Genomic DNA, 20,818 nt, shown 5'->3' on the forward strand with positions numbered 1-20,818 from the left:
AGTCATAGGGTGGTTTGTTACATAGCCACAGAAAACTGGAACACCACTAGAGAGAAGTTTCTTCATTTTCTTATGATCAAATTAAGACATAAACCAGATTTTATACCAATTTCTTCATTTACTTTTCTTTGAGCACAGAAGAAAAAGCCCTAATCTTATCAAATGCCAAGATGAGCTTTAAATCTCTGTCAGTTTGGCAGGGACTTTTCTCCTTTGGTCATCTATCTCCTCCTCCTCCTCATCCTCATCATCATCATCATCATCATCAGTCTTTCCCTCTCTTCTGGATCTTTCTCATCAGGATACTATAAGTTCTTTTTACACTCGTAATTCACAAAAGTATGTACCTACATACCTTACCGTAGGCCTCATCTCCTTCCAATTACCACCCTGTTTCTCTACTACTTTTTAACTTTTTTTTTTATTGATTAAAGTATTACATATGTCTCCATTTTCCCCCATTCACCTCTCCCTGGCCACTCCCACCCCCCAGCTAAACATCTCAAAAATTACATTTGCCATATCTTCATATTTCCTTATAGTCTGTTTTTTCTTCAATCCCCCTTCAATTTGGCTTCTACCTCCACCAAATTATTGTCCTGATCACCAATGACCTCTATATTGCCAGATCAAATAGGCACATTTCTGCCCTCAATCTAGTTAAACTCTCAATAACTTTTCACCATTCATCACTATATCTTTTTCTCTTGGCTTTTAAAGTATCTCATGTTTTCCTCCTAACTTACTGGCTACTTTCTCTCAGTTTCTCATCTTTACTTCTTCACTTATACTTGACTTAATCTGAGTTACTCTTTCTGCAATATGCTTATGCTTCATTGAGGTAAATTAAGGGGTTGTTTCTAGACGCTCTGATCTTCCTCTGCTTTCTCTTGTAAGGTGATTTTACCTACTTTATTGGCTAATGACATGTTTATTATAATGACATCCAAATCTATGTCACTAACTCATTCTCCAGAGGACTATATACCATTGTTTACTTTTTATCTCTGCCGAAATACCTGCTAAGCATCTCAAGTGTAACAATGTGAAATTCGGTTCTCTCCCAATCTTTCCATCTCATGACTCCATTAGATATTCACTTATTCAATCTAGAAGCATAGGAGTTATATTTGATTCTCTTATTTGTTCTTTAAATAAACATTTAATTGAGCATTTACTAGCACCAAACATACATTAGAGTAATATTTTTGTTTTACAGGAGTTCACTGCTCAGAGTTGGAAAATAGACACCTAAATGGTTAATTACAATACAACTGGGAAAAAAAATGGTATAGTAAAGACCAGATCAAACATGCCCATATGCAAACAGTTAGGATTCAGGTACCATTCTAAGAAATGGGGGAAAAAATTATTTCAAATAGCAGAGTTATGAGACATTTTGCTTTAATTACAGGTACCATTCAAAATCTCATTCGCCTTATTGAAGATAACCAAACAAGTTAATTCACAATTATCCCCTAGAAGAAGAGTTCTCAGGTTTTAAATAAATGTTTTCAGAAGCACTTTCTAATGTAGACATCTTGTAGAGCTGCAGACTTTGATTTTTCCTTGTCAGATGTGTAGGGAGAGGCTATAGGGTGGAGCCTTGGACTGACCTGTTGGCAAAGCCACAAACAAGTCCCAGCTTAGAGGGCACAGCCTTCTTAGCATAATTAGACTTGACCTTAAGACGCCTCCTAAATCCTATCTGGGTAGCTAATGGGCTGTGGGAGGTGCAGCAAGTGCTGCCAAAACAAGTAAAATTCACAAGAACATTGTAACTATGGTGACCACTACCTTGTTTACCTCTGGCTATAAAATAAAGGCTCAGCTTGCCATCTGGATTTCTCTCTGTGGCCTCAGCCAGGCATAGGAGATCCACCTAGACCCAGCTTATTCTCTTTGTCTTCTTTTCTAAATCCTTCGCCACGCCCGCGCCCCCCCAGGCTCACCGAACCCTTGGCTGAGCTGACCCAGCACACAGATGTCTCCAAGTTACTGTCTCCTCAGTGTTTCCACAGAACATGGTTATAAAATCCACTTTATTTCTTTCTCTCAACAGTCTTTTAATTTTTTTTTAATCCTCACCCAAGGATATTTTTTCCATTGATTAGTGGAAAGGAGGGAGGGGGGGGGTGAGGAGGTGAGGGGAGAGAGAGAGAAACATCACTATGAGAGAGACATGTTGATTGATTACCTCCCAAACACACCCCAACTGAGGCTGGGGATCAAACCTGCAATCCAGGTACATGCCTTTGGTTGGGAATCAAACCCAAGACTCTTCAGTTTGCAGGCCAAGGCTCTCACCACTGAGAAACACCTGGAAGGGCTCAACATTCTTGTTTTGCTCCTCTTTAGCATAATTTTAGAGTTTCAGGGAACTTCACATCCCCAGTAAAATCCCAACTTTTCAGAGAAACATGAGTATTATGTAATATAGTATTAAGGTATATCACCTAATAAACAGACATTTTTATTTTAAGCACATTTTGTGACAACTCAAGTATTAAAAAACTATATGTACCTTTCACATATCATATTTCACTGAGGAAATTCTAGGAAAAGACTAAGAATCATAGACAATTTCACCTATCTAGTGTGATAGAGACAATCTAGTGTGATAGTCTCTGGAAGTAGAAGAGTTAAAGGAAAATAATTATGCTTCATTTGGAAAAGTTTTAGGAAGTATTGATAAAGTGTGTCTTTTCTTATACCTATAGGGGTTGGAAATGTTACAGATAGTATGAAATATTGTGAAAAAAATTCTCCCTAATTCAATAAACATTCCAGTAGAATAAATAATTACTGGTAACAGATTTAATTTGGTACACAATGGTGAAATCCAGTTTATATGAATGATCTCAACTATTATTAATGTATCTCTAATGAGTAAACATAGTATTACTCTCTGCAGCTTTATTTCCAAATAAATAAAGGTCAACTTCAATATATATTTATTAAACATAGCATGTTTCAGGAAATTTAGAAAGGATATAAAGAGTAAGAACTTTAAGAATACAAAGCTTAAAGGAAAATATAGTCTTACCAAAAATCTCCCAAAAAATAGCAGTGTCAAGTGTGGCAACCTACTATGGAAGAGAGCGTATAGAAAGAATGCTTAATTCTGGAAAAGCACAGGCTTAGGGGGAGTTGGCTACATCTCCACTCAAGGAGGGTTGGAGCAAGAATGTGAAGCATATGAGAAGTTTTCCAAGAGCAGCATTTCAGCACAAGTAAGACTGTGCGCAATGGCAAGGGGCAAGGAAGGATGTATTTGGAAGGTAGGAGGGGATACTGAGTCCCTGGCTGTGGGCAGAGCCTGGGCTGAGAGGGAGAAGCAAGGCTGGACTGGTCCAGGTCTATAGGGCAAGCTGAGTAATTGGGGTACTCTGGAAAGGGGGACCTTTATTTCATATACATTCTATACTAGAGTTGAGTATTGGAAACATGGAAATTAAATACAACCTTTTCTATTTATTTATTTGATGAAATAGCTGTGGCTGCTATGTTTATAATTTCGGGATCTATAGATCTTTCACTAAAACTCATTCGTGGTTTACAATTCTCCAGATTGCAATTAATAATAAAAAAAAAGTCAATGTAATCAACAGCACACATTTAATGAGTTTAATCTATAAAGGGTGCTAGGATCCTTTTCTCACAGATAAGTTTCACAGATGAGACATGTATATTCTAAATATATATATATATATATATATATATATATATATATATATATATGTCTCTGTCTATATCTCTATATATCTATATCACTGTAGCTATGTCTCATAAGAAAGGACTAAAAGTGGGATTATGAGTCACTGCTCAAACTGAAAAGGTAATACTTTTCTGACTTTTTCTCACCAATTCTGCTTCTATCTTCATCTGAGCAACCTTGTTGTAAGCAATCATCTCTCGTCTGAAATACTACAGTAGCTGCCTGAATGGTCTCCCTGAATCTATATCTGACCTCTCTGAGTCTATCCTCACCACAGTCACCACAATGTATAATGCCACTCTTCTTTCTTCCCCACCCCTCACAATGGCTCCCTAGGATATAAAGCCCTAGGATGGACTACAAGGAAGGTCCTACAGGGTCTCTCATCTTCTTTGTCAACCCTGACCTAATTTCCTGATCTTGTCCTTTTTTACCCACAATGCCCCCTGACACAGACCTCCTTACTTTGCACTTCCTGCCTTTGGGACTTTGCTGCTCTTGGAAAACTATTTTCTCCACTTGGAACACTCTATGTCAAGATATCCACCTAAGTCACATCCTCACCTCCTTACTGTCTGTGCAAGTTACCAGTTGACCCTAAATTCATCCTGTTATCATGCTAATGACAAGGCATCTAGGTCCTTTAAATATTTTCTCTTGGGTCATCTAGCACAATGCTGAGCTTTGTCAGTGGAGGAGACTGGAGAGGCATTGCGGTGGAAAAGGGTTTTACTTCCCAGCTCCAGCGGCTCACGAGCCAAGCTCCTGCCGAGCAGGCGGCTTCCTCATGTCCAGCTCTGCAGAGAATATGACTTCTCTAGCACTTGGCTCCTAAAACTCCCAAAAGCCATCCGCTGCCTTCAGCAACCCTCCATCCAAGGGTGGTCTTGCCGCGAACTACCTGTGATGAGAAACTACTGTGAACACTTTGCCCTAGCACCACAGCGGGTGGTTTTCCAGCAAGCTAAAAGAAAAACAATTCCTGAAATTGATATTCTGTAAAATTCACTGAGCCTTAAGAAGTACAAGAAGAAGGATTTTAGCTCTGCTAAGCTCTTTTATATACTCCTTAGTTTTCAGATGTTCTCATTGGATGAAGTTGTCAGAAAGCAGATATTTCCAAAGGGTGATGAGTTCCCATGTTCTGCTCCATATAATCAACTTAATTGGATTCTTATTGATGTCATTGGATAACCCAGTTATTATTTAACAGGAAAGGAGGAAAGGGAAGACTAGATAGAGGCATGCCATTTATACAGCTTTGCCAAAAAGCTGCAGTGCACACTCTCTAAGTCTGTTCCCCGCTGATTGATGGGGGAAGAGACTGGACAAGGACAGTTCAGTCGCATGCCCAGTAAAGGTTTGAGTAACTGGAATGGTGCCTACCTGTCTGCCTGCTAGTCATACCTGGGAACAAATTAGTGGCTAGGATGGATATGGCCACTGCAAGCACGAAAAACCTAAATATTTAAACTTCCAAACAATAGAAGTTCTCTCTCTCTCTCTCTCTCTCTCTCTCTCTCTCTCTCTCTCTCTCTTTCCTCTGGCATTCCGGGTTCCTGGCTCTCCTGTGGCAGGGGGGTGCACTTCCCTGTGCCCACATGGCACAGGTCCCTGCTGGACCCCACACATGGACTAATGGACTTTAAATAGTTTGGATACTTCACCATGCCACAACATGGAACAGAAGCTCTGGACACTGGCCTTGTTTCTGGCTTTGCTGAACTTCCTGCTGCTCCTCTTTTAGGACTGGCTTGGGGGGAATAGGACATTGGAAACTGAGGAATGTAACTCCATGCCAATAAAACCTTCTACCACCTCTCATCCTTCCATGGGGGCTTCTGAAAATTCTTACTTCAGCAGCACCTCTAGAACCCCACTCTCACAAACAATGAAGGATTCCCACTTGGGTTCTTCTGGCAGCAATATTAATAGCAAAAAAAGAAAAAAAAATTAAGAAGAGCTTGCCTTAAATCACTGCCTTCCCACTTAAGAGGAAAAGTCACAGAAAGCAATACGTATTATAAAAGCTGTCAGTGCAGACACAGGGCCATAAAATGAAAGCACTCATTCTGCAATAAGTGTATGCTTCATCGAGGTCAATTAAAGGCAAGATTTATGTACATATGCAGTCACTCTGCCTTAAAAAATGGCTTTACACAGTATTATAGGAGGTAGAGTGAAATGCTGCTCAGAAGCTGGATGCCTGTAGAATAGTAAAACAGAATTAATCCAGGAGAATACACCTGGCTGGGACTATGGCAGAGTTGGCTTAGGGAAACTCAGAAATATAGAAAAATAAGGAAGATTAAAGCTAACTTCCAAAAATCATTTAAGGAAAGAAACCTCAGCTCTCTATTGTCTTAATTGAGAAACTTGGATTTTAAACCTTATTAAATGGCATAAGCTGAACATTGTGTGATTCATAGCACGAGGATAAACTAAAAGTTACCCAATAACACATCACAGCCGGTCAACAGTATTCTTTGCCACCACCCATAATTAATTTGTGTCCTCCTAGGATTCGGAAATGTAAAGCAATGGAAGAAATATAGTATGAGGTTTTACAAACCTAAGAGCAAGCAGACAACCCTCTCATCTTTTAAATCATTCAGAGCGGTTACTGTATTGTAAACAAAGCCAGGACTGCGGTGATGGATGGATGGCCGGTACACTAGCTCTCTGAGGATCATAAATCACCGTGCTTTTCCTCTAAGCTCTTCAAATGCCTGAACTTCTTTCTGCATTAAAGATGCTTGAAAGTGCATTAACTCTTTGTATCAATTAGTCTCCTGAAAGACTCATTTGTAAAATAGCGTGTTTAGGGGCCAGATTGAAGTCAAAAGAAATAGGGGAAAGGCAAGGGCTTTGTAGAGAAGTAAATGAGGAAGAGGGTATGTAAGAAAAGCAGGCAGTCAACTCATTTCCTCCATTTTCCTTACAAAATATTAGTAATGTGATAATTTACTACATTAGTCCTTAGTGCTTTAGTATAAATTGCATGGATAAATCCCTATCCAAGCTTGGGGCCAGACAAAAACAAGGGACCACGGAAAAGTTGCAATGAGGGTTACAATAGTAACTTTCACTTCATTTGCAGACCCAGGCTTTCTGATGCTCATTCATCCATAAGTGGAAATTGATGTGCTACTTGCAATTCAGAAGTTGCATAACTTGGGAACATGTGGTCTCATCTTTATTTGTCATCAACATGCTACTCAATAGGCAGGTAGAGGTACTTAGTATAAATCATTATTACCAATCCCAACAATCATTGGATTCTGGGTAAATTCACAGGCCAAAGCACTGGGGAGCACCATAGTGATATCAAGGCTGCTGTACATTATCTAGCCCACATCCACCAGGTGTTTCAGGGAACAGAAACTGTGCTGGGTCAAGCTAGCCCACTAGGTCCACAAGAGAATCACAAACTAGGAATGTTCACAGCAAGTATCAAATAGGCAGACATGTATTTATGTATCCTATAATTTTAAATATTTGAACCATTTTGATGTCAATATTTTACTTGGATCTTTATGTTCTAGGAGTTCTTTGGCATATGGCTGCTGGACTAAGGAATGTATTTTCTCATGTCTCATAGGTAAGCTGAAACAAACAAGCAAAATTTCCACTTTCAACTCAATAAACTAATACAGGCATTTTGCAGCAGAAGTGACTTCATTTAGATGGGGGGAAAAACATTGAAGGGAGAACTAGAGAGGGGCGTTATAGATTGCCCTATTTGTTTACCTATTATTTAGATTGGCTTGTGATACTTATATTATTCTATTGAATTATAATATACTTCTTGCATTGCTAATTTACTTTCCACCAATTGACTTCTGAAATATTCAATCACATAGTTGAATAGTTTCTAGGAAAGCAATATATACATCTCCTTTGTATCTGAGTAGGCAGATTTTGAGGCTGGTCCACTAGAGTCCCACCCTCTGGGACTTTTATAAATCTCTCTCCTTGAGTGCAAGTAGAACTGTGAATATGATGGTATTTTTCTCCTGTGATTAAGTTACAGTCTATGGAAAAAAGGTGAAGGGATTTTCCAGTTATAATTAAGTTTCCTAATCTGTTGACTCTGAGCTCATCAAAAGGCAGGTTATCCTGGACAAGCTATTTTAAAAGAAGACCCAGGCCTTCCTTGGAGGGAGCAAAGCCAAGGGAGAGAGTCTCTCTCCTTTTGTCCTTGAAGAAGCAAGCTATCATGTATTCCACAACCTCAGGGACATGGATTCTGCCAACAATTAGGTGAGCGTGGGAAAGACCCTGACCCAGCCCCAGCCAGCACTTGGACCACAGCCTTGGGCAACCCTAGGAAGACTCTTCACTCACAGAAACTGTGAGATAATAAAAATGTGGTATTTTAAGGGACTACATTTGTGTTAATTTGTTGCACAGCAATTGAACACCATCCAAAGCAATGCCTTGATCACAACAGACGCTCAGGAAATTTGGGTTTATTGGTTTCTCATGGAAATATCCATCTGAGCCAACAACTTGGACATAAATCCTCTTATGAATTTAAACACTGAGACAAGTGAGGTCAAACCCAGCCACTTAACAGAAGCCAGTAATGAGGCAGGGTAGTTTTTGGACTGGAATCAACAGTCATGGCAAGGTCTGGGAGATGTGTTGCATCATGATTTGACTTACAAACTGTTTCATTCATAGGCCTCAGGGTACGTTCAGAAAAAGATCACACAGTGTAGATGTGCAACTCTGTCTCCATCTGAGCAGCGCCTGCTTTGACAGATGGCTTTGACTCTAGGAAGCCTGGCGGCTTCTGATTCTGTCAACCTGGAAAGAGAAACCCAGGAATGTGGGCCTTCGATGATAATCGCCCACCTTTCCCATAAAACAAACAAAAACGCACACTGGAATACTACCAAATGCCCAAACAATGAAGACTGGCAGAGCTTGTTTTCCACTCCCTTTGTGTTTTACTAGTGAAGTGCTGAATGGAGCTGTGCGCACTGCTTGAGCACATCCGAGGAAATACAACTGCCACTTGGGCTGTGAAAAAGGATCCAGAGCAGACACATTGCAGTCATCTACATGAGCCACTCAAATAGCTACCCAAAAAGCCAAGGCTGATCCCTTGGAAAGAACAAAAAACATTGATGAGAAAGGAAGGATCCTTTCAGGAAAAGATCCAAACAAATTCAGAAAGTGCTAAGCAGATACTGGAAAGGCCTAATAGTCAGCATTTTTTGAGGGTCCATCATTATGTTCACTTTTTATTTATTTATTTTTGCTCATGTATTTCACTCCACAACTTGGTAAGATGGATTACTTCCCACTCCTCCTTAACAAGTTGTCACAACATGGCAGCTTAAACATCAATATTCCTCACCAGCTCATAGTTCTACGGATCACAAGTCTAGGCACAACCGGAACCCCTAAAACTAAGCAAGCACCACATAGAGGCAATGGAAAAGGGAAATCATGACCAGTTTATCTTCTCTACTGTATTATATATAATTTCAAAAGATATTATTGTAAAGGTTCCCAAAATAGAGTTGTAAATGTTTATTTTTAATGTGGCAAGATTACATTTTTTAAAAAATAAATTATACCTTTCTTGGTATGTGACTTTTATTTTGGTTGTGTTCATTACACCATTTTTTTTTCTTACTCTGAAAAGCTGTTTTGCTACAAGTCCATTTCTTTTTAACTTTTATCCACAGGGAAGTCATAATCCCTTACTTAAATAGGATCCGGTAACCATGGAAATCATTCTAATGCCACTGAATCAATATTTTGACTTTGCTGACATTTAATGTAAAATGAAAAGACAGACTAAGATTTGTAAAAGTCACTTTTCATCTTTGTTATAATTTTGATAGCCAGAAAAATTTTAAAGAAAACATATGCTCTGTAATGAACTCCAGTTAACTCATGATTATAAAGAACTGAGAATTCATAAAAGAACAATCTACATATTTATATAATTTTGGCTTTGAGTACACACATATGAATGCATTCATTTGGACTCAAGACTTTTTCCCATCTCTGAACTGAGCCTTGATTTCTGTTGTTATAGAAGTCATGACTTGAAAGAAGAGATTGAACGTATCCACTTTTGCAATTTCCTTCTTATTAAGTGTTCTGAAGAGAAGGTGAAATTTGCATTGAGAATCACTCTTCTATAGAAATAGACCTTTTCTGCACCAGATTCTAACAGTCCATCTGGTCCACTGAGTATCCTTAAAGACACACTACAGCTGAAGGCTCTTCCGCCTATATTTAGAGCTCTGTTTGAAGACAGTTGTTGAAGTTGGGCCTAGCATTTAATAAACCTCACTGCCCACCCAGTAGTTTCCAAGTCTAACTTAAGTCTTTGCTGCTGCTGTCATTGTGTCCTTTGAAGAAATGAAGGTAACGGAGCTTCTGTTCTGTTTGATAACTAGTTATTTGGAACCCTAGGTCCTTAGATGCTGAAGGGATCTGAAAGAATTAGGAGCTTCTCTATCTCAGGAGTTATTTACTGGAATGCATCCCAAATGAATGGTAGTCAGTTCTATTTTTTAAGACAAATGAATCGGGACTCTAATGTTTCTTCTAGGGGAAATCATCATGACTCTCAGCTTGTTTTCACTATGAATACCCTGCCCTGAGGGGTCTATTCTGAAGTGTGTATTTGACACTGCTTCCAGGAATGTTTATGGAGCGTTATACTGCTTGATAATAGCCCCTTACTGGCTGTTTTCCTTGTCTGTGTCATCTCTCCCCTCCCTTTTGGCTGACTTTTTATTCTCTTTTATTCTTGAATCATTCTAGATTATGATCAGGCCCTCTTCATTCAAAGACCTCTCTTCTAAATCAGTAAACTTTTTTTGGCAAACAACCTAATGTAATTGATGATATAGTTTTCTGGCAAGAAAAGCAGGAGAGAAGTAACCTCTGAAAACCAGATCATTGCTGTGCTTTTCATCATAGCAAACCAAACTGAAACCAAATAAGTATTCATCAAGGAGGTGATGATTAAATAAAATACTATGATATACATTTCTCTTCTTAAAGATGGTGTTTCTTAACAAACTGAATGCCATGCAAAATAGTCACAAGAGAGTAAGTGAAAATTCAAGCACTCTATGCACAATGATTTTAATTTTGTAAATACACATACACACACATGTTATTCTATCTGTACTCTCACACACATACACCTATTCATGATATATTTTTGCATATATGGGTATAGGAAACACTGAGCATAAATGGAGATTTTCCAAGTAGAACGAAGGGGTTAGCTTCATCTCTAGGTATTTATTTGTATTTTTCAGTATGCACTGAAGCTTTGGTTTTTTGGTTAAACAGACACTTGGGCACCAATAAGGGGAGATGAGAGTTCACCAATGGAAAACACAGCACATGCCTAATGGGCACCCCATCTCATGGACTAGGTTTGAGCTTCTGTGGAAAGGTTAGACCAGAAAAAGAGGGAGATTCCGTGAGGGACTGGGGAGCCTAGGTGACAAAGAAATCTGCGCAGTTGAGGAAAGGACCCCTGGCTTCCACTCTGCAGCAAACCACTGTGAAACCCGGTGTGCTGGGGGATGCTGTGGACAATGTCAGGGACAAACAGGGTGGGAGGAAGGCGACAGAGCCTGGCACAACCATGCTCTCAAGCTGGTCGCTGGCAGCACTGGGAACCTTAAAGTGTTTTCCACAACTTCTATACAAAATCTAAATGGGCTTCCATCTAAGCACACTAGAGACCACTCCCCCACCAAAGGCCTGTCAGGAAAAAACTCATGAAAACCAAGACTTATTGACTCAAGTGAGGACTAAAGAGCTGAACAGATCTGGGGGTAGCCTGACCTAATTTATATTCATAAACCAGATAGGAGGCTGAGATATATTTGATCTATGTGTTTTATAATGAGGAAAAATATAGACATTGAAATATATATATATACACATACACATACACACACACACACACACACACACACACATACACACACACACACACACAAAATTAAAAAATAATTATTTTTAAAAACGACTACATTTTTTTCTTTCTTTATATTTTTCTGCATTTTAAGTTATCCTAACAATCACATAGTACTTCTTTAGTCATATAAATAATACTTATAAGCACAAGACACTATACATTTCATGTATATTTCTAGGCAAAATAATTTTCTAATAATGCAAAGCTTTAAGGGGTAAGAAAACACATATTGCCTTTCCTTTCCAATAAATCAAATATCCTTATCTGTTTGTCTTTTGACATCATCTCAATAAATAGCCTCCCCTCCCCCTGGATTCTTCTTTTCTGGGACCTGAGGGAGATGGACCAGGGAGGAAGGCAGATGCTCATCAGTGACCTGTTGCCTGAAATCTTTTTCTAGGTGAAGTGGGTGAGGGGTGTGTTACCTTCGGAGCGCTCAGGGGCTTTCCCGCTCTTACTGGTGGCTGCGCTGTTGACTGTCTCCGATGAGGTGCTCAGCTTGGTGCTCGGGTCTCGCTTGGGCTTGGGGGGTGGTTGTCTTCGGGAGCCACAACTGCGGTCATCATCTGTGCCCCCCACTGAGTGCAGGGACTGTGACCTCACGGAGAAGCCACTGGAGCAAGGATGGGGAAGTCGGTCCTGAGGAGCAGGCATCGTCATGAATCCCATGCGGAAATGTTTGCCCGCGTAACTTCCTTCGTGGCCTCGCCCTCCTTCTCCACCTATGCTGTAAAAGAAAGCAGACCTCAATCCATGGAAAGAAACTGAGCCAGGATATGCCATATGGGATATGTTTTGGGGGCAGACAGAGAACAGGACTCACCGAACTACACAGTGTCTCCTAAAGCTTCTACTCAAATGTAGCATATCACCTTTCAATCACATTCCATTGGCTAAAAAGAATCTTACCTCTAAGCTTGATGTCAATGGAGTGGGGATATATTCTACTCCAACAAGAAAGCACTGCAGGTTACATAACAATATGTGGGGTTGCATGATCCTCTTATAGGTAGGAGACCAAATACCACTATAGCAGTTGAGGAATGAATTTAACTGACAACCAATGACTCATCAGGGGACTTTGTATTTCTTGTCCCCATTAGTCTGGGCTCACAGGGTTAGAGTCCTTGTCCCCAAATGGATCACACACTTTCTTGGAGACACAGCAAGGGTCCCATTGAACAACCAGCTATCGCTGCCCCCTTGGCAGTTTAAACTTCCCTTGTATAGTGGCCAGCAGGCAACAAGATGAGTGTCCGTGTGGAAGAGATCATTGACCCAGTCAGCAGGAGGAGGCAGGGCTGCTGCCACATGACGGGGCAGAGATAAATATGTGTGGAACCCCTCTTGATAGTTTCTTGCCCAATTGTTATTTTGAAACATCATATGCAGCAACCCTGGCCTGAGAGGTTTTAGTTCCTAGGGGTTTCAACCTCTCATGAAAGAGGAATGAGCCTCACCACCAAGTGAGCCCAGCAGAGGTGTTAGCAGAGGGTGAGAGTGAGTTTCAACACAGCCCCCATATACCCATATAAATTGTAGTGATGAGAGCTATAGTCTATCACACTATCTGTCCCCTTGTATGGCTCCCCTCAGGAAGAGTCTCTTGGAAACCATGAAGAAGCTGCTCCCCAACCCGTAAGAGAGGAACATCTGCTGAACTTGAGGTAAGATGTGGCAGCCATCAGTAGGTGGCTCAGATCTCCATCAGGAGAGAAACTTCTCTAAGGATAGGAGTTAGGTGACAGCCATCAACACCAGAGTCTTCAAATCTGGTGCAGCATTTTAGTCAAGGCACTCTCCCTGGAAGGCTTCTAGCCAATAGCTGAGCATGTTGTGCTGTGGGACCTGGCTATTTCTGCCCAGTGTGGGAGTCCTCTATGGACAATCTTTGTGTCTAAGTTGTCCTATTGGGCTGGCTGAGACTTTCCCATAACTATACCTTGGTCTGCTTTGAGGATCTTCCTATCCAATCAATTTTCCACCCCACTCTCCTTTTATAGCTGTCAAGCCTGCATCGTGGCCTGAGGCTTGTTCTACCTATTTCTGCATTTCTCCCCATCCCAGACATCCTCCTCAATAAATCTCTCATACTTTTAACCCCATATAGCTTGGTGTCTGCTTTCTAGAGGACATGAACTGACAGGCTTGGGAACAATCATACAGTCCATGGTATTCAGAAACCAAATAAGATGTATTGGAAAGCCTAAAAACAAACTGGAGACCCTAGAAATAAGAAATGTGTGTGAAAATAGGACATTCTCTGGCTTTAGACTGAGCATTTAAATGGTGGTTGGGGAGGGAGGAATCAACTCCACTGTAGGAATACTTGGCTTGGAATGAAATGTATGGGGGCTGCAGAGTCTTTTTGCAGTAAGACTCTAACACTGAAGATAGATTAAGCCTGACACATCTCATGTTATAAATATAAAAATGTTTCATAATCCTGAATTTAAACAAGTATGCTTTTTCACACACAATGTAGGCAATGTTGCAAGATCTAGTTGTGTTGATTAGTTTTTCTATTATAAAACACACAAAATAAGGTTGTTTTTCCCAGAAGTAATAGATAAAATATTTGCAAACTTCTCACCTAACCAACTTAATGGCTAATGGACAGACCACAGCTATTGAGTTCTGGATTCATTGAGTTGTAGACTCCATCTTCAGTTCCTTCATTGAGCAGCTGTGCAACATTAGCTACTGAACCCTAAGACTATTTCTATATCTATTGAATAGTAGGACTGGCCTCATGGAATTGTTCTTAAGTTTGCCTGAGATACTATACACTGAGTGGCCAGATTATTAAGATCTCTGAATGCGTAATAATCTGGCCACTCAGTGTATACCCTATATAATAAAAGGCTAATATGCAAATTGTCCCCTCAGCCAGGAGTTAGAACAGCAGGCAGGCCGGCCAACTGCCCATGTCCCTTCCCCCTTGCCAGGCTGGCTGAACCCCAGCCATGCACGAATTCATGCACTGGGCCTCTAATATATATATATCCTATCTAATAAAAGAGTAATATGCAAATTGACCATACCTCTGCTATACCAACAAGCCACGCCCACAAGCCAATCAAGAGCAAATATGCAAATAAACCAACCAAGATGGCTGCAGCCACAGAGAGCAGGAGGGAGTCTTGGGTTTCCCCGGCAATGGAGGAAGCCAAGCTTTCCACCTGCCCTTGCCACCCTAGGCCTCCACTCAAAGCTACAAAGTTTCAATGATAGAAGATAAATAAATCCCAACAGAAATGGCGGCAGCCACGGAGCTGGAAAGAGCAGGAGGCTAAGGTTGCCCCCGGCGATGAAGGAAGCCAAGCTTCTGAAGCCCTGGCCTGCCTTGGCCTCCAATCCAGATTACAAAGTTTCAATTATAGAAGATAAATAAATCTCAACAGAAATGGCTGCCACCATGAGCAAGCAGAAGGCTTGGCTCCACTCCAGGCTACTAAGTTTCAATTATAGAAGATAAATAAATCCCAGATACCAGGGCCTCTGCTTGGGTCGCCGGGAGGTGTGGCCGGCCTGCAAACCACCACAGGCCCCTTGCCCAGGCCAAAGAGAACACCCCAAGAGAACCCTCAACCTGATCCGGGACACCCTTCAGGGAAAACCAGCTGGCCCCCACCCATGCACCAGGTCTCTATCCTATCTAATAAAAGAGTAATATGCAGATTGACCATCACTCCAACACACAAGATGGCTGCTCCCATGTGGTCAAAGATCCTGCCCCCATTTGGACACAAGATGGCCACCACAAGATGGCCAGCAGGGGAGGGCAGTTGGGAGGGACCAGGCCTGCAAGGGAGGGCAGTTGGGAGCGATCAAGACTGCAGGGGAGGGCAGTTAGGGCGACCAGGCTGACGGAGGAGGGAAGTTGGGGGTGAACAGGCCTGCAGGGAAGGGCAGTTGCAGGGGACCCAGGCCTGCAGTGGAGAGCAGTTGGGGGGGACCAGGCCTGCAGGGGACAGCAGTTAGGGGCAAACAGGCTGAGAGGGGAACAGTTAGGCATCAATCAGGCTGGCAGGGGAGTGGTTAGAGGGTGATCAGGCTGGCAGGCAGAAGCGGTTAGGGGCAATCAGGAAGGCAGGCAGGCGAGCAGTTGGGAGCCAGCAGTCCTGGATTGTGAGAGGGATGTCCGCCTGCCCAAATTTCGTGCACTGGGCCTTTAGTATATATATTTATTTATTTATATATACTGAGTGGCCAGATTATTATGTGTTCAGAGATCATAATAATCTGGCCACTCAGTGTATATCAACCACTTAGCACAGAGTCTGACATAATATGCAGTCAATAATTTTTGCTTTAAAATTCCTATTTTTAAATACTACTCCTGAATCTTGTTTATGGAATTGTCATTTACATTGTAAGACCATGTCTCTAAAGTGTGGTATACATAAAGTGTAACCTCAAAAAACTGCACACAGAATCAAAACAAAATCCTACATTTGATTTGAAGTATTATGATCATCTAAGCAAATATATTCCTTATATTTTCTCTTAATTTTCTTCAGTACTTACTTCAGTTTTTCAAAGCACTTGTTGATCAGGACTGACAAGGAAAGCTACAAAACAAGTATTTCAAAAATGCTTTGACACTGCTATTCAACAGAGGTTGTTATTTGTCTTGCTGTCATCTTGAAAATCCATCAGCATTAAATTGTGTGTCTCTTCCTGAGAACTATTTCCCTTTAGAGATGAAAACACAACCCCTGAGAAGGGTGAGCTACCAAGGTGAGATGTCATCTTTTGAAGTGACAAGGCTGTAGCTTCTGTGTGTAATTTTGAAGCAAATGTGACAATATTTTATAGTAGAGTTTTCCTTGAGAACTGTTGCAGAAAAACAGAATCCCATTCCAGATAGATAGATAATAGATCAAGTATGTCAAACTCAAAGGCTAACATGGGCCAAATAAACAAGGTTTAAGTTTACATGGGCCGCAAAAAAACACACAAAAGCTTCAATTTTCAATGTATAACTTTGGTACACTAATAGCATTATTACATATCAAGCAGATTATTTTATTTTTTACTTCACAGCAAAAATACTCCAATTCCCACTTTTCTTGGAAAGTTTGATGATTGTCAGCAATTTTTTGTTTATTTTTACTACCATTTGATTTCGATAGAGATATACTGAATACAAAGAGCTGTAATAAATGAGTAATCATTAACATAAAATAATAGAACATTTTAATAAAAATTAATATTTTTTCTTGAACATTAACTTACCAGACACTGAATAACTGCACAAATTTATAAGTGTAATGCAAATAAACCTATTTTTCTTGTTCTCTGAAAGTGAAATATTTCCTGTTGCGCACACCAAATAAGTCAGTCCAAGACTAATGACGTGGCAATTGGCCGCTAAAGTATTTGCTGCTAGTATTAGTGGAGAGAAAAGGTGCACCTGCACATAAGGCACGTAAGGGAAATGTATGCAACACGATTATTGTAATCAGTCATTAGCGAACATTGTAGTTCGTTATTAATAATTATGTATAACAGGATATTGTAAAAATTAAGTTACAAAATTTTTATTAAAACATTTCTTATATACCGTTATATTGGCTGGGCTGCAAAAATATTCATTGTTGGGCCACATGTAGCCCCCGGGCTGCAAGTTTGACATGCTTGTAATAGATAGATAGATGAGATGATAGATAGATAGATAGATAGATAGATAGATAGATAGATAGATGATAGATAGATGATGGATAGATAGATAGATAGATAGATAGATAGATAGATAGAAATCCTCCCTCAAGCGTAAGTAGGAAGTATGTATATAAAATGAAGGGTTATGTAGGAGTAGTTACTAGCTTGAATATTTGCTTTTTCTGGAACAATTCTGTGAAGCTGAGCTCAAAAATCCATCTGTGACATTGATGTATAATCCAGTCTATTTCTAACTACAAACTTCTGAACCACCTGGAATTTTTTCTGTTGATTTTTCAAGGAAAGGTATTTATCTGGTATCAGGGAACAGGCACATTTAATTGTGAAGTAAATGGATACCTATCTGAAAGGAAAACGGAGGCTACAACTGTAAAGGAGTTAATGAAATTTGCCTGTGAGCAAGTTGATAGCTGTCATCTGCTAACTATTCAAATCTTTCATGTTAGGCATTTACTATAAATGAATGAAAGGAAATCAATATTTAGACTTTATTCATAAAACTTTTTTATGACTTTAAAAGTTTATATTTGGTGTTGCCTCCCTCTTGCCATCTCTTCAGATAAATTAGGCCAAATGTCAAGGACCCTGTTCTGCCCAGTGAATGCCTCCAGCCCACTCCACCCAAGGGACTCCTGCTCTAGAACTTGTCCCTTTTCTCCTTCAACATTCGTCTCATCTAGGTGTCATTTCCAGCTAAAGCAATCTATTCTCTTGAAAAATTGTACATAGTAAAAGCCAAGAGATTAATTGGTTATACCTTTTCCTATCTTGACAGGTAATATGCCTCAACCAAAAGTGAGACTTTTAAGAGTCATAATTGATTATATCTGCCATGAATTTTGGCATATGGAACTCATCATACAATTCATCACATTTACACTCATTCCATCCCCATGGGGCCTTTAAGTGGTTGTTCACCTCTCCTTGATCCTCATGAGGGCAGATATCCTGTCCTCTTGCTCACTACAATAGTCACTAGCACATTATCCATGATCAAACATGTTTGTTTTATGAAGGAAACATGAAAAAAAGGAAGTAAGTCCATTTTGGAGACAGACAGAAGGCTCATTTACAGAATTTCCTGGACATTAATCATTTGTGCTTCCCAAAATGTCATTCTCCCTACTCCTGGTAATGAAAATGCCTGTGTGGAGACCAACCTTCTTCCTCTTAGTCCGGTGTGTTACGCAGACCCAGTCAATCAACCACTAGACCCCTGTGGCCACCGTGACTATTGTAGGGACTGGCAAATGCTTCAAGTCAGTCCAACACAGTGAAAACCATGCATCGTGTAGAAGCCCAGACTCACTGCATGCCTCTCACTACCAGGAAGGTACACTAGTGGTACCAGGTCTGTGGCAATGTAGAAGAACTGGATCTAGTAATGCCTGCAGCTAGGCAAATCCTGGGACCCTTTAGTATGTCAACTCCTAAATTCCATTTTGTTGAAGCCAAATATGATTGGGCTTACTGACACTTGCATTGGAAAAAGTCTTAAAGAAACCAATATAATGCAGCAATTTCTAAATAAATATTTTGGCTAAGTGACATCAGAAAATGCAGTTGAGGCTAGGTAAGGAGTAGGAATGATCCAGAGCAAATAATGAATGAATCATACTAAAAACTGCTTGAAAATATATTTTTTCTATCTAACACTATAAATTAAAATAATTAACTGCTTTGTACACTTGCCCAATATACATAATTTTACTTATGCAGTACACTTTGATGTGGAAACTTGGCTCCAGTAAAATTAAACTGTGTTCACATTTTCTTCCAAATTGTTCACTCACCATTACCCTTAATGGCCTCTCTGAGTCCCATTTGCTCATTCAAAGCCATGATCTGTGGATTTTTTTGCCTTAGGCTCAAACATTCTTTTCACCAATTCATATCCTCAGTGATATCTATTTCCTACTTTTGTGCTCCTAATATCTTATCACACTGAGATTTTTTTCAGACATGAATTTCCTGTCTGGTTTCTTATTGATGTTTCTGGCATCTTAAGGTCAAGTGTTTAAAATGGAAACTTTATAAATCTTTTTATTAGCTGCTGTGGTAAACTGTTATTGAAAGAATAAAGAAAACAAAACAGCAGAGTAAAAAACAAAAACAAAAACACAAAAAACTGTCCCAAAGATAGGGAACCCAGATTCCATTAGCTGCACATTGATACTCTTAAGCATTGAATGTTATTTCTCCTTACTAGGACATTTTAATTCTTACCCAAAATTGGGTATCTCAGAAAGAATCTGAGATATGTAATCCACCACTGACTAGCTAACTAATTTTAGGTAAAAGGCACATCATTTCTGAGCCTCAGTTACTTTTATAATGAAGGCCATACTTCCCAGGGTTGTTATAAAACATTAAAATAAGATAAAAAACTTTCAAAAGCACCTAGCACAGTGGCTGGTAAAAGTAAAAGCTAGACAAATATTAGTTTACCTTCCCTACCTTTCTGGTTGGCCAGGGAACTCCGTATCAGTTTTCATCTTTCTGTTCCCAGCTATGAAATAAGCATTTTAGTAAGTTTCCACTCTAGGAAACTTACGAAAAGAAAATACTCTAACAATATAAATGTGTTTTGCTTATTTCTGTAAGAGGGCTTTCACAGTAATTATTAGGCACTATATTTCCAAATTCAATTTAGGGGGAAAAGATCTTGCTGGAAAGTGAAGGGAAAGGAACAAATTACATATTTTTCTGCCATAATCATTAGTTGGGTATTGTCTAAAGTTAAGCAAATCGGTTGGATGAATTTCATGCTTATTTCTGTCAAAACCCCAAGGTTCTTCAAGATTTTTATGAACATTAGGGCTCAGGGTAATCATGGCTGGGGAGTTATGTTTGAAAAACAAATGTGCCATTATTTATTACAAAGTACTTATCACCTAGAATTTGAGGGGATACTGCTGTCCATGAATTTGATGCTTAGTCATAAGAATAAAGTGAGGAGGTTAGAATGGGGCATTGAGAGATATTTCTAACCTTTATCAAAATCCTATTATTCACTTCTAAGGTTCTAAAGAGGCAGGACTGAAATATAATGCTTATTAAGCTTAAAACAAATTCTTAGAACATTTTCAAGTGAATTATTTTTACTTGAAACATGACAAGTGCTTTTAAGATTAACATACTTTATTATCTATAGTACTTCAGAATATAAAATTAAGACATTCCTTTTTTCTATACATAAATATGACTCCTCTACCCCTTGGAGTGTCATGGCTTAAAGGAGAGAGAGTATATGAAAAATTCAAATCAAATCATGATATTCATAGTCGACTTAGAATATAGTTTATAGAAGTTCACATGGTGGGAGATCTTTTCCAAAAATTCAACCAAAGAAAGGGAAGTTTGGGAAAAGATATTTTATTTGTGTCTTTAAAAATGATGTAAGTTTTGAATATGTTTTGAGAACATGCCAAGGTTTT

The 20,818-nt window shown here is 39.6% G+C and overlaps 1 protein-coding gene across 1 annotated transcript in view; it reads right to left on the reverse strand.

Annotated features, from left to right (window-relative positions):
* NYAP2 (neuronal tyrosine-phosphorylated phosphoinositide-3-kinase adaptor 2) overlaps positions 1-20,818 on the reverse strand; it is a 206,372-nt gene that overhangs the window by 103,072 nt on the left and 82,482 nt on the right. The window contains exon 2 of the mRNA XM_028150870.2: positions 12,119-12,420. Coding sequence (XP_028006671.2) covers positions 12,119-12,420 — 302 coding nt within the window. The remainder of the gene's footprint in view (positions 1-12,118; positions 12,421-20,818) is intronic.

This window comes from Eptesicus fuscus, chromosome 11 (genome assembly GCF_027574615.1).
Source record: "Eptesicus fuscus isolate TK198812 chromosome 11, DD_ASM_mEF_20220401, whole genome shotgun sequence".
NCBI classification, from domain to species: Eukaryota; Metazoa; Chordata; class Mammalia; order Chiroptera; family Vespertilionidae; genus Eptesicus; species Eptesicus fuscus.